The sequence below is a fragment of the Dermacentor andersoni genome, chromosome 3, assembly GCF_023375885.2.
Source record: "Dermacentor andersoni chromosome 3, qqDerAnde1_hic_scaffold, whole genome shotgun sequence".
Lineage (NCBI taxonomy): Eukaryota > Metazoa > Arthropoda > Arachnida > Ixodida > Ixodidae > Dermacentor > Dermacentor andersoni.
In genome coordinates, this window is record NC_092816.1 from 106,563,717 (window position 1) to 106,577,522 (window position 13,806).

Sequence of the window (13,806 nt, forward strand, 5' to 3'; positions counted from 1 at the left end):
TTTCGTTTAGCTACCTCCTGCCTCCCGATACTTGGCCTAACCCCCTTAGTGGATGCAAGCCATCACAGAGGGTAATAATAATAATAATAATAATAATAATAATAATAATAATAATAATAATAATCGATGGCCAAGCTTGCGGACGCACTCTTTCGGGGCTTCTGTGCTGAGACACTCCTACATGGATATAGGCGTCGCACCGAAAAGTTGCTTTGCTAATTGTATCTCGTTTGTCATCTTAATTTCTCATCTTTTCTTTTCAGGTATATTTATTTTCAGGTATATTTATTTTCGTTAATTCAGAGTGACTCTTGAGGAAAAAGATACTTCTGCTCTACTCGGCTTTCCTTTATTTATCATTATTCTTATAATTTTTTCCTAAATTCATCCTTCTAATACAATCGTACAATCCAACCGACTCTTCACCAATCCCCCTAAGTAAGTAGGTGCCCACTGGCTTTAAGGTTATCATCATCACCATCACCACCACTCTAGCGCAATGCTCCTCAAGCTCTCCCTCGTCAAGAACGCCTTGACAGACGCTTGGAGGCCATTCTGGAATCCCAACGAGTACATTTTTTTAAACATGCTGAGAAAGCCAGACGTCGAATTGTTCTGTAAAGATATACGTGCCATTATAACGTGTTATGAACTTCGTACGCTGCTGTCAATCCATACCTACACAAAAACTGTGGTCCGTATAGGACAGTGCTTACTTCGAGAGTCGATTTGAAGATTATAGAGTACAGTTAAAGATTATTGGAGTTCGTTTGCATAGTTTGACATAGATGTGAGCAACACGGTATTGCTTAGCTTTTGTGAAATGCTTCGTCAGGCCACCTGTTCACTCTTTTTTATTTGTATTCACTGGATAGTGCAGGCCAGAAAGCGCGAGCAGAAGGGACAAGAATTCAAAACACAGTAATAGTGTCAGCATCTCGGAATGCCAAAATAGAAAAGCACAAAATAGGCACTGATTTCTGCTACAGATCTGAGGCAAAGCTCAGGCAGACTGTGTGAGTCAGTAATTGTACCGGGATAGACGGAATACTTGAACAGGTTTGGCTTAGCAAAATGTGGAGCTACTGAAAATAAGTGCGAGTGCTAAGATTCTCAGGTTGATAAAGATAGAACGTATGGGGCAGTTACTTTTGCACATGGCACTGCGTTATACGCTCAGCTGTACTTCTTACCTATACCTTTCTGCAATTGGCCACTGTTTGCTAAGACTTTCTTTAAATTCGAGATTTCCTTAGATTTTATATGCGAGAAACGAGTCGCCGAAATTTCCTATATCATCAAATAAATCAATAATTAAACCAAAGCTCTTAACGATTTGTTCGCATTTTTCAATTAGTTCTCTGGGCATAACGCTTCTGCCGATCAGAAGACGCACCCCTTCTGCGCTTTGCGTGTTCATATCGCACAGCCGTTTGCTTTAGAATCTCACTTTTCGTTTGCACTGCACACCATTGCATGGGTTGACCACAGCGAGCATGAATGTGAACGGGTCGTTTCAGGAGCCTCACCACACTGTGCTCGACACAACGTACGACAGCTACATCAGCTGCTCGGACAGGATGACGCATGGATGAAGCGGCCGGGCATGTGCGCCTGGCCTTGCCACCACCACCCCACCTCCCGCAACTGAGTGCATCCCTTGAATGCGCACGTCATAGGATCCCGCTTGTCTACTTGCCGGCAACTGCTGAGACAACCTGCATGTTTGTGCTTTGCACCTGCCTGACTTCGTCACGCCCGCGCTGCATGGAATCCCCCCTGACGCCATTTCCAGCCAAATGTTCATCGACAAAAACCGTCCCTGTGCTGGCGAGAAACATAGGACTTGTTCCATAATGTGCGTGATAATTTGCATGATGTGCATAATCCGGTCGTTGTCTAGGGTTCTGTGTGGTGCTTGTGATTGCAGGCACGCCCGCTGATTAAACTGGCCTGTTATGAGCCCTAGACTTGAAACAGCCATCACCTGTTTGAGCTGCGGTCTATGACGCTCACAGCTTATGGGTTCGTCGCGATACAGGCCCTTCATGATGAACGACGCTCAAGCGTTGCCGCGTGCATGTTAAATATCTTAACCAGTTAAGGAAACTGTTTTAACCTGTCAATATTCCGAAGTACGTCACTGTAAAGCAAAATAATGACAATGAGAAAGGAATATATTTATGCAGAGGTTCACGCAAACGTCCTACAGTCTCATATCAACATTTATGTACGTCTTTTTCCCAGAAGTGTAGCCCACTGTGAGCGTTACCGGTGTGAGTCTGATGCCCTATTGCAGAGGCGCAGTTGCAATACTCTAAAAGGTCTAAAGCCGAGACTTTCTATGTACATCTTTTTTAATATCAGAGTAGGCTAGTACCCACAACTGCAGCTCCGCCACAGTAGAGCCAGTTCTAGAGGGTGCAGATACATCCATACTCTCAAAGCAGGGCAATGCCTGCAACCTGAGTTACGTGTTTTCGCTGCTCAGCGAAGGGTTACTACTGTATACGAAATTGAATTTGTGGCATATTAGCAAACGCATTTCTCTTTAGGTATAAGCATACGAAGTGTTTGTATACTTTTGCGAAAAACAGTGTGCATGAAGAGCTGGTCATTGCATTGGGACAGGTGCATGCTTTAGCCTTGAAGCTGCAAGTATGAATGTCGTGAAATTCACCACGTACTTTTGTATCTTGGCTTTTGTATGCATATGAATTGTCAAAAATAACGTAAGCTTAAACATTTTAAATACTGAATTATAATCAGTATAGTATAGCTACAGGAACTGTCGGACAAATCATTTGTATTCAATGTCTCCACGAAGCGCAAGTGAGGTTTCTTCCACTGCTTCTGACAGCATCAAGCACAATGTTAGAAAAAAATACTAGCTATTCTAAAGTGACCCTTGCTCAAGACTGCACAATGGTAACAGGAGCCTAACCGTCCTTCCCACTCATCGAGCTCAACAAAATATCAAAAACACAAACGCACGAAAGCTGTTCTAAAAATTGAGCTGAATGTGATTCGTTCCGTGCACTTCCACTTCTTCTGTCATTTCTGCTCCTCACGTTTTCGCATCAACTATATTTTTTTTTTTCTGTGTTATGCGCTGGAAGTGAAAAAGCCCAACATTGCCGCATTTCGAAAATAACTTTGTGAAAGTGTGTGCTAGCCGACATAAAAAAACAATAAAGAATGATTAAGCACTCTGATGTGTTAAGAGTGCATTAACGGTGATTTTTTTTTAACCTTGCACAAAGGATGCTGTTAAATTCGTAAAAGAGTTGAACTCTCGTTCTCGTGCATGCGAATGAGAACACAGCCTAGCGCAGATGCCTTGGTTGTGTACATTTCATTCTGCGGCCAAATTTTGTAGCAATTCTTCTCATTTTTTTTAATTTATTACCGCACTTGGCAAAGTGCTCGTACGCTGTCATGCCACCGCTATCACGTGTATCAGCCTCTCGGCATGGCACATGTGAGATGATCGGAAGCGAGTGAAAGGTACCCCTACAAAATATGATTTCTATTTTCCTCAGATTTTGCTTTTTCTTCTTATTCTTTTGCTGTAGAGCACTTACACTTGACGTTAAATGGAGTTTTGGTGTTGGCGTTTTCCTTGGGAATGTGAGTTGTGCATCGGATAAGAAATATATATATACCGCAGCAAAGTTTATGTTGCGACAAGAGAAATGTTTTGCTTATTAGCGCTTGTTGTCGTCCCTATACAACGAGAGCTCACGCTGTAACAGTGCAATTTGCTGTTGTATGACTTGACGTCCTGTCGTCGAAAGAACGTCGGTTTGGTCTCCTTGTCTTACCGACAAGGCATTCTACTCGGGAAGATAGGAAACGTCGGACCAACGACATGACTTTCTGTAGCACGTTACTAAGAAATCGTCTGTTGATCGTTTTCAGCTGAGTGAACTTAGTTTTGTTATTGTTTTTAGCGCACACGATAGCGTTGAGCCGAGATTTAGTTTCTTGTTTGTCGTCGTTGTCATGAACTCCCTCATCTTCGTTTTCCGTATCGTTTTGTTCTTGTTTTCCATATGCCCCTTTTTTTATAGCGAGAAGAGAATGATACTAGATTATTCGTTGCCTCGTACGAGCTATGCATGTATAGCTAATGCATGACTGCTTGTCGCGTAGGTAGGGGTATTTCTCTAGTGTGTCACAAAGGGTTCTGAGGAACAGCGATATATATACGCATAAAAGGCATGTACATTGGTGTTTCATATTCAAAGTGATGTCAATACATTTGTACATATACTGACAAGAGAAGAAATATTCTGTCTTTTATTCTTTGCGTGCGGTGTTGTTTTCTCGCAGTAGAGTCAAGTTTTCTCACATCACAACGACTGAAAGAAAAGTACACTTGAGCACAACAGTTTTCAAGGCGCTGAAGTCGCGAAAAGGAGGCGTATCACCGCGGCTTCGGCACGCACCCGGCCTGGATGCCATGAATGCGGTGTTGTGATGCATCCACGGAGAACTAGATGCACTGCAAGATTTCATTTTTAGCGTGGATGAAATCCGCGCTAAAAATGAAATCTTACAGGACACCGAATTCGAATTTAAGCGACAATCAATCGAGTTGTCTGGGTTCGAACCTGACATATGATAGCAAGTGGCCTCCCCGTTGAAAATTTAGTTTCACCGAACACTTTAACGTAAAGCGTGTGTGTTAACTCAGCCACTACGGCCTCTTGAAGGCAGTTATACCGTGTTCCCTGTGATGTTGTACGACAGCGTACGTACGACAATGAACAAAAAGAAAACGAAAAAGAAACGTAACAACACACCCACGCGATTACAACTTCGAGAAATCTGGTTTCAAAAAGTGGAAATCTTGATGAGATCCGTGTGCCGGTTATACTCGGCACACGGATCGCTGCAGCTGCAGCTATTGGTGAAACCAACGAAGGAATACTAAATGAACACCTAATTCCGCCATAACCACCACCACCATACCCAGAGCAGCCGGTACTTTCTCGTTTCTTCACAGATGCTGATATCACTCTTTATTTCCCCTTTTTTCTGCTTCCCAGTGCATGCTAGCAGGTTAGAGCGCAAAGGCTCAGGCTGACCCCTCTGCCTTTCTATTAGTAAATTCTCCTACTTCTAATACAAATAAATGTTATTCATCTCATGTCCCTCTTAACCGTTTCCTTTCCCTCTACCTTTTCCCTAGAGGCCTTGTGCGTTTGCAAGTAACTTACGATTTATTTGTCAATAAAGTTTTGTTTTTGTTTTCAATAACGAGGCGACCATGTGTTGATTTCGCATTCGGGTTCTTTTGCATGGCTTGACACAGACAAGAACCATCTGCAGAGGTCCCTTCGCGACGGCCAGCAGTAGTAGGCGAGGAATGTCCACTTCACTCTTTGCCATTGCATCGTGCTCTTTCCTCTCTACGGGGACAAAGAGATCCAATCTGCGACAACTCATCGGCCCGCATGATATCGCAAATATGACAACAAATACCTAGATTTCACAGAAGGAGCAGTTCACGCACGATAATGCACTATCACACATAACTGTTTCAACGGGTAAACGAAGTACTGTCGTTTCTGACCATGGCGCCAAGACGGCGAAATATTCGAGTGAAACAGGGGGCTTCGTAGTTCCTTGCGTATCTTGGTGAAGCCCAGGGCCCAACATTTCACGAAACATGCTCTTTCTACGCTAAATTCCGGGGGGAGGGGGGGGGGGGGGGTGCCATACAGGCTTCAAATTTTAAACTGCCCGAGAAAAGACACATGTCCAGGTAAAAATGTGTATAGATGCTCAAGGCTGTGGTCAATTTGGAGTAATGGTTCTACGACAACGATGGAGTTATTCTGGCACTACCTTCGCGGATATACAGATTCAAAGCAAAGGTTAACCTATGGGCACTCCTGAACATATATGTTTTATACATTACCTCGTTACTTAAACAAGCGTATGTCTGTGTACCTTTCCACATCCCGTTGGAGGTGTATGCAACCGCGTAAAGAAACTTTCCTTAGTAGAGTATTTCATCGAGGGCGTTCTTTTTTTGTCGTTGTTCTTGTTTTAGAGAAGTTTGCCTGCACGAAACATTAAGAGGCGAGCATGTAGTAAAATGCGTGACGTCACACTGAGGTCGTCAGCGCGGTGCACGGTTTGGTGCGTAATTGAAAAAGGTAAGTCCGGCCTTCATTTCCCGCGCTGATAACATTTTTTAGCCAAAGAAATTCAAAGATTATTTCAAAGAACACTTTACTGGTCTGAGCATGCTTAACATATCCGGTTAGTGCCATTTTCACGAACTGGATTAAATGACACTTCGGTGATATCCTGGACGCTCTTTGTCCATTTTCGTTTTGATGGTCTGTTTGTACTGACCGTCATAACCCACCTTTGTGTATAACTTTTCCATGAAGTAAATTCAACACGACAGTTTATGCGGCGTGCGCATTAGAGAATATTACAGCACATGTTCTCTGCATAACACCATCCCTACACCCAAAAAGGGTAGCGCCAGGGGCGAGTCCGCTAACGGCGATGCGCTCGTACGTTAACTTTAAGCGGAAATGCGCCGTCGTGCTAAATCAGGAGGGGGGGGGGGGGGGTATTTTATATTTGTCCACCTAGTGGACTGTTCATTTCGGCCGCTGCTGATTGACTAGGGCCGCTCGTCTCCTCATCTCTCGTAGAGCTGCATCCAATCAGCAGTGGCCGAAATGGACAGTCCACTAGGTGTATTGCACTGACTATGCCCTCGGCGAGATAGATCGTAACAAAATAACGGGGAAATGAATCGTTACGAATTGCGCTTCATAAACTGGTTTTTCGGGTGGCGAAACAGAGGATCGCCGGTTTCTGACGAGGCGGCGATCGATCTCACGCGCCCTTGCCGCCCGTCTTCGCAGGAGGCCAAGATATGCGAGGAGTCGGCGGACGAGGTGTTCGTGCTGGAGCGGAAGCAGCACAGCCTGCGCTACCGGCGCAGCTTCTTCGTGCGCATGGTGTCCGACCCGAAGCTGTACAACCCCAAGATCGTGCGCGCCCTGTCCGGCTCGACGAGCAGCGAGCCGCATCCGCGAGGCCAGCCCAGCGAGTCACCCCCGGGCGAGTCGCCCACGTACACGGGCGAGGTGGTCGCCCCGCTCTAGGCGCCGCCGCCGCCCATGCCGCCGCCGGCGCACCAGCACGCGTGTAGCGACCACCGCGAGCGTCTTCGCACGAGCAACTCCGCCGGGAACGCGTGCCACTGTCGTTCGCTGTGCTCGGAACAGCTGCCCGAGTAGAGAGAGAGAGAGAGAGAGAGAGAGAGAAAGCCTGTTACCCGAAGGGGATCGAGTGAGCGTAACGGGGGAGGGGGAGGCACGTTATGCGCTGCTACAAGTATGTGTGCTTCATTAGAGAGATTTAGATTAGAGGACCCAAGCGACTTGCGTACCCAAGAACTAGGGGACATGGTACTGCGCATGCGCAGACACTTACGTCGGGGTCTGCGCATGCGCAGTACCGTCGCCCCTAGTCCTTGCGTACGCAAACCCCTTGCGTTCCCTAACCTAAAATTCTCCATTGTCTGCGCGTCTTGCCGTTTGCGGAATGCTGGACAGGTTGACGGGTGCAACCGCTGATCAGATCAGTGGGTATAACTGGGGAGCACTGCAGCTGCTCTGGTGAGGACATCTTGCAAAGCTGTGTTCAACCTCAACACGCTTGAAGTGGATTGCCTGAGTGTTCTCGTTGAAGTGAAAAGAGCCAATTCGTATTCATACATGCGTGGATATTACGTTCTGCCGACGCGGGTTATGTCAGCAGACAAGTGAAACGGAGTCGGTCGTGGCAGTAGTAATTATGCATGCTGTGGTTGAATTCAGCGTCCCAAAGTGTCGCCATCAGTGGGCCATAGTTGCGTCTACGTTCCCGGTATTTGCAAACGGTAATGCGTATACGAACGGACAAAATTTAGAGCGTTTTAGCGCATCGCAGGCATATTGTCGTAAACGTGAAGGCACGTGAAGGCATGGACGCGAAGAGCGAGGTGCGGCGTCTTGTGACGACTGAAATGCATTCCACTTATCCGTGGAAAAAAAAAAAAAACATATCGGCAGCAAAAGGCTTATCATCGCGAATCTATTTTTGTACATTATTTTTTTTTTTTGGAGAGAAGATCGATGGGACGAGAGAACGTTTTCCGATGCGTTTTGGTTCATCACGGTGTCGCATAATGCCGTGATCTACCAAACGCGCATGTCTACGCTAGCGCGGCTTCGCGATGCTGAAGTAGCTATCTCTGGGCTCCCGCATTCGCAAAAATTCTCGTCTTTAAGCGGCTTCTGCGATTGGCCATCAGCGCGGTGGTCGTTTCATTATTATCACGACGATCGCTATTACTAACAGCTATATAGTGCCGGAACGCTGTCAAATGAGGAAGCTCCCTTACATAAGAGAAGTTTTGTGAATACGGGCCCCAAATTGGCGATATGCGCTATGACCCTTCTATGCCTCAGCGCATAAGGACTACAGGGATCTCAGATTCGGTGTCATATTCGGGACTATATGACGGAATTTGTCTGGGTGGCGCTATAGACCACCGTGTCATGCACACATAGGCCTAACGTTCAGTTCAGTACAGTTTATTTCCTTATAGAACGGCTAACTTACCGGCAGTGATTAGTTCACGTGTTCGCAAAGAGAGCACATTTCAAGGATAAACGAACTAAGGACTGCTATTTTGTTTTCTCATATTGAGCGTCCCGCGTTGCAGACTACAGTCGCGTAGCGGACGTCTCAAAGAGAAAGCGGATGCAGCAAAGGTCGGTTGTCCAGTCCCAACTAATGCATAACATACCGACGCAACTTCTTCGCGAAGGTGCGGTAGTTGACTGCGACCCTTGCGAACATCGCACATAGGGTGGACGCGCAGTCGTAACCGTGGGAGCGCGGCCATGCTATAAACCTTCCAAATTGTAAGGCTCGGATCATTGCCGCAACGTCTCGAATAGGCGTCACCGCACGTACGTTGTCCAATAAGGAGTCGCACAACGACGCGTTCGCTACGCGAGTAACGCGCAATATGACTGCTATATATTAGACTGTAGTCTGAAAGCATGAGCCGCTCACAAGCATCATAGCAAAAGGTGTGCGCCAGTGCGACCGCAAACGACGTCATGCGCGGGAGAACAAACAATTGCGCGCGGCCGCAGAGAAGACGGAGCGTGGGTGACCGCAGAGAAAGGGGGTGCAGTGGCTTGTGCGTAGTTCGCTCGCAGAGTCTCGCGCATCGGTGCTCGTTACGAAACGCGTGTTGCTGACACCTTTACGACTGTACCGCGAAAATAACTTTCGGTTGCGAGGAGGAGGATACAGTGGATGCCGGAATGAATGCATCGGACCGGGGCGCTCTCGAATCGTTCGTGAAAAGCTTATAGCTGAAGTTTAGCAGTCTCATAAAGCAACTTCAGCACTTAAATGGCGCAACTGCTTGGGTGAAACGATAATAATGATGTCATTATACTGTCAGCAAGCAAAACGAGGGGAAAGAAATGAAACGATAAAGAAATTTCAGTATGTTTCGTTGTGGTCTATGGTACATACAGGTAAATAGAACCAACCTTAAGTTCCGTTTCCATCAGTCAATCAAGTTGTTGCAGATCTGTCTTTATGGGCAAGCAATTTGATGCACGCGCGAGCCACAAAGTGATCAAAGCAAGAGCGTTATTGCAACAATATTTCACTACACTGGGATGCGGCCGCGATATCGGCAAATGTTAATCAGGCTAGACTTCGAACGACTCTGATGGAATTATACGAAAACGGAACTGCTTCGATGAGCGTGCGCCGTTTTGTCAATGAATCTGCCGTAGCGCTAATACATGCGAAATATGATTAGTCTTGGGCCATATGTATGGCCTTGTGACTCTTTCAATTCCTACTAATTTATTAAAAGGAGCCATAGAGATATTTTGAGAAAATTTAGCCGAATGTAATCAGTGAAAGCCCTCGGTCTTCCTCTGCGCGTGTCGTCCTAGTAGAATAACCTAACGTTCGAGTTGCAAAAGAGCGTACAAGCGCGACGAAACTGAAGAAAATCGTGCGTTCAAATAGGACGCTTTCATTTGGCTGCGCCGGAATAATGATGTCCTCATTGGGGGATATCCAGTGCTCACCGAATTCTGTCGGCCTTTTCCGTTACAGCTTATCGCACGTGTCCGTTGATCCGGATTAGGGGTGTGATATGTACAGGATGTCCCAACTATCATGCACCAAGATTTAAAAATATGCAAATGCCACGTAACTGGACAGAATCAGGTAATGTTGTTTTCTGTCACTTGGGGTGTAAGTGAGTGAGTGAGTGAGTGAGTGAGTGAGTGAGTGAGTGAGTGAGTGAGTGAGTGAGTGAGTGAGTGAGTGAGTGAGTGAGTGAGTGAGTGAGTGAGTGAGTGAGTGAGTGAGATAGCTTTATTTGTAATCCGTCGATTGGGAGGCCCCGGCCTGGGGCCGCCTATATAGATGGCCACTGGGAGCTGTTGTTCCCGTACGGCCTCCATGGCTCGCTGTACGGCTCAAAGTTGGTCTTGGAGTTCTGAGCTGAGCACGCGCGGCCGACCACCACGCCCGTAGATTTTCAGGGGAGACTGCCATTTTATCTTGATATATTTTACACCCCCACAACAAGTGTTGAAGGATGGATCTAGCAGACTTGCATAGATTGCATACATCGCTCTCGTATATCTCGGAGTATAAAGTCGTGAGTCGCACGAAATTCGTATAGGTTTGTGTTTGTAATCGCCTCCAATCAACGGACTCAGCTCTGTTCAATTTAGTGTGAGGCGTTTGGAGGTACTCAGATTTCTTTTTTTCTTTTTTTGCATTCCGCCTGATTACATAATTAGTCTTACTTAATTAAGAAACTTTTCAAATATTATAATTAGATGACAAGTGTCAATGAAAAAGAATGTACAGCAACATAAAAAACTCTCGCTAGAGCTTTCTGTTGCTCAATACGTGCTACATAAGAGTGTTTTTCCGAGTGTGAAAGAGCGTGAAAGTGCCTCGAGCGGCCAGTCACGCGGCAATTTTGCATGTATTCGCGGATTCTTTAACGTTTGGGAAAACACTTTTATGCAGCACATGTTGAGCATCAGAAAGCTGTATCGCGAGTTTTTCATGTCGCTCTACATTTCTTCCATTGACACTTTTCATCTAATTATAATATTTGAGAAGGTGATTAATTAATTCTGAGTAACGTAATCAGGCGGAATGCAAGAAAATAATCTGAGCGTCTCCAAGCGACGGCACACAACATTACCTTGGTTCTGTCCAGTTACGTGGTCATTTGCCTGCTTTCAAATCTTGGTGCATGATAGTTGGAAATCCCTGTATATTATTTCTTTTTTTTTTTTTTCATAGCGACTTGTAGCGCGCGTCTGCACAAAGAAACGAAAGTTTAGCGTTAGAATATCCACACCAAGAAACTGCGTGAGGCTTTGAAGATCGCTTCAGCTCCCGTTTAAGCTGGATTCACACGACAGGCCGGATCGACAATTCAGCAGGTGCAACGAAACTGAGGTGCAGCGAATCGCATCACTATGGCGACCCGTCTGCGATGCGATTCGGCGGAACTAAGCCACGTCATGCTCGTCCGCAGGAGTGGGTCCGTCGTGCGGATCCAGCTTTAACGCGTCCTTACGAACCCCCGAGTGCCAGGTTGAGTGGACGTGGGACACCGCGGAAGCTTAGTACAAGAAGCACATATTTCCAAGCGACCACGAAAAGAGGCAGCGGCACGGCCTGAATGTAGCAAAGAAAGAAGAAAAGAGAGAAAGAAAGCGAGCGCGCGGCATATGCAACGGCGGAGCACAGAGGATGCGGGTGTCGAGCTAATCTGCGTCCCGCGACGGAAGACGATCTGCGTGACGCTGCGGCTCTCTCCCCACAATCCCCACAAAAGGCCTCCCCCCTCTCGCCTACCCCCCCCCCCGCGTGTTCTCCCTAATCCTCGTGCTCACACGCCACGCGTGTCAAATGGCCGGAGGTCGCAGGTTCCATCCTCCGGCATCACTCCAGCCTCCGGTCCTGGTGTCAAGCCCAGCTGTTCTTTATTTTCCGCACTGTGTGAAGGGACCCTTGGGTTACCGCTATAACTGTTATATGCATGCGACACAAGCGTTGTGTACTAATAAAAGAGCCCCGTTTATTGCAGTCAGTGACGTCAATCGCTCTTCTTTCTGCACGGCCTTCGTAGAGGCCAGGGGCGGTATTCTCGAACGATCGCGTTTGGAGATATACGAGAGTCACCAGATGCGTCGCAGTATACTGCTGACGGCCGTCCGATTGACACTGCACCGAGCTTCCCCTTCCTCTCTTGCTCTTCTTTCCTTTTTTTTTTTTTTTGCAATATCTCTTTTATATTATTTTTTGTTCCCCTTACCGCATTTCTCAGAACAGGGCAGCCAGCTGGTATGAGAACTGGCTAACCTCCCTGTCTTCCCTTCTATTCCCGCTTCCTCCTCCTCCTCTATTCGCACAGCTCCAAGAACGCTGTCGGCTATGCACTTCTACGCGTTCGGGCCTGAGTCACGCAAAATTTGGCGAAAGTGATCGCATCCCCGAAAGTGGTCGGTCGAGAATACTGCCCTTGGTGTTTGCTTGGCTATTGCGCGAATCATTGTGGGTGACAATTAAAGGTTCATATTCTCCGTCGATCAGTTCTGAGGATACTATCATATTTGTGCGATGTTCTGCCCAACGCAGCATCTGACAGTAGCGACAGGCGTGCTGTCACTGGCTTAGCCAATCACTGCGTACGCCGAGAGTGATGTCACCGCCAGTGATCAGTCGAGAATACGGCCCCTGACCAGGCCATGACAGACCGCCATAAGTGGTCGCTGCACGATCTACAGAATATTCTGTAGTTTTGCAGTCTAACAGCTGTCGGGTGGCTCATTGACTGACGCTGTGCTGGTGAACACGAGGTTGTGGGTTCGACTCCCGGCCTCGCCGAACTCATTCTGACTGGCACAGACGCAATATTTTTCGTCACCGAGCCGTGAAACAATTGAATCAATTTATGAAACAATCCTACGAAACAATTTTATTACGGAAACTGACAATTCTTCCGGAGAGACTGACCATTCGGCTGAAGTAAATCTGGATACGTATAATAAACTTGTTCATTTTTTGTTCCATCCCGGTACGAATGTTCAGGACAGCCTTTGCGTCGTACACGCTTACAGCGATACGCTAATAAAAATCATAAAGAAACAAATGACCAACCCTTCCCCCACCGAAAAATGGAGGTAAGCGAAGCTTGTCCTACGTGCACTTGACCTTCGTCACGGTTAAGTGCCGTGACGGTTAAGTGATATCACGGTTAGGTCACAGGTGATGGCGCTGGATTGCTTCGGCCTCCCGCTCCCTCATTTCGGTATCTTCTCGTTGCTGTCGGATTGCCTGGGCTCGGGCGGCTCTAACGGCTGGACCGGCGCGCCGACGGTGAGCCCTTTCACGGGCGAGTTCTCACCGCCACTCGTCGAAGGCTACCCGTACCTCAGAGGAACGCACAACGCGTGGCCTTCCCACCCGTTTTCCGAGACTCAACTGAACGGAAACGAAGCCGGCGCAGCGTGCGCGAAACCCTTTCCTGCACTTTCCCTCCCTGGTGGAAGCGAAACGGCTCTTGTTGGTTGCGCGCGAAGCGTAAGCGCGCGCCTATGCAGCTGGAATCCTTGCTAATGACTAACGCCCCGGCGCCGGCGCACCTGCCACCTCTTAAAACCACTTTTTCCCGCAGCTGCTCTGCTCTGGGAGCAACTAATAGGA

The 13,806-nt window shown here is 47.2% G+C and overlaps 1 protein-coding gene across 5 annotated transcripts in view; it reads left to right on the forward strand.

Annotated features, from left to right (window-relative positions):
* LOC126539861 (aromatic-L-amino-acid decarboxylase-like) overlaps positions 1 to 12,186 on the forward strand; it is a 153,363-nt gene extending 141,177 nt beyond the window's left edge. For all 5 annotated transcript variants that reach the window (XM_050186684.3, XM_055075184.1, XM_055075188.2 and 2 more), the window contains one exon: positions 6,900 to 12,186. In XM_050186684.3, coding sequence (XP_050042641.2) covers positions 6,900 to 7,142 — 243 coding nt within the window. In that variant the 3' untranslated portion in view covers positions 7,143 to 12,186. The remainder of the gene's footprint in view (positions 1 to 6,899) is intronic.
* Positions 12,187 to 13,806: the final 1,620 nt, after the last annotated feature.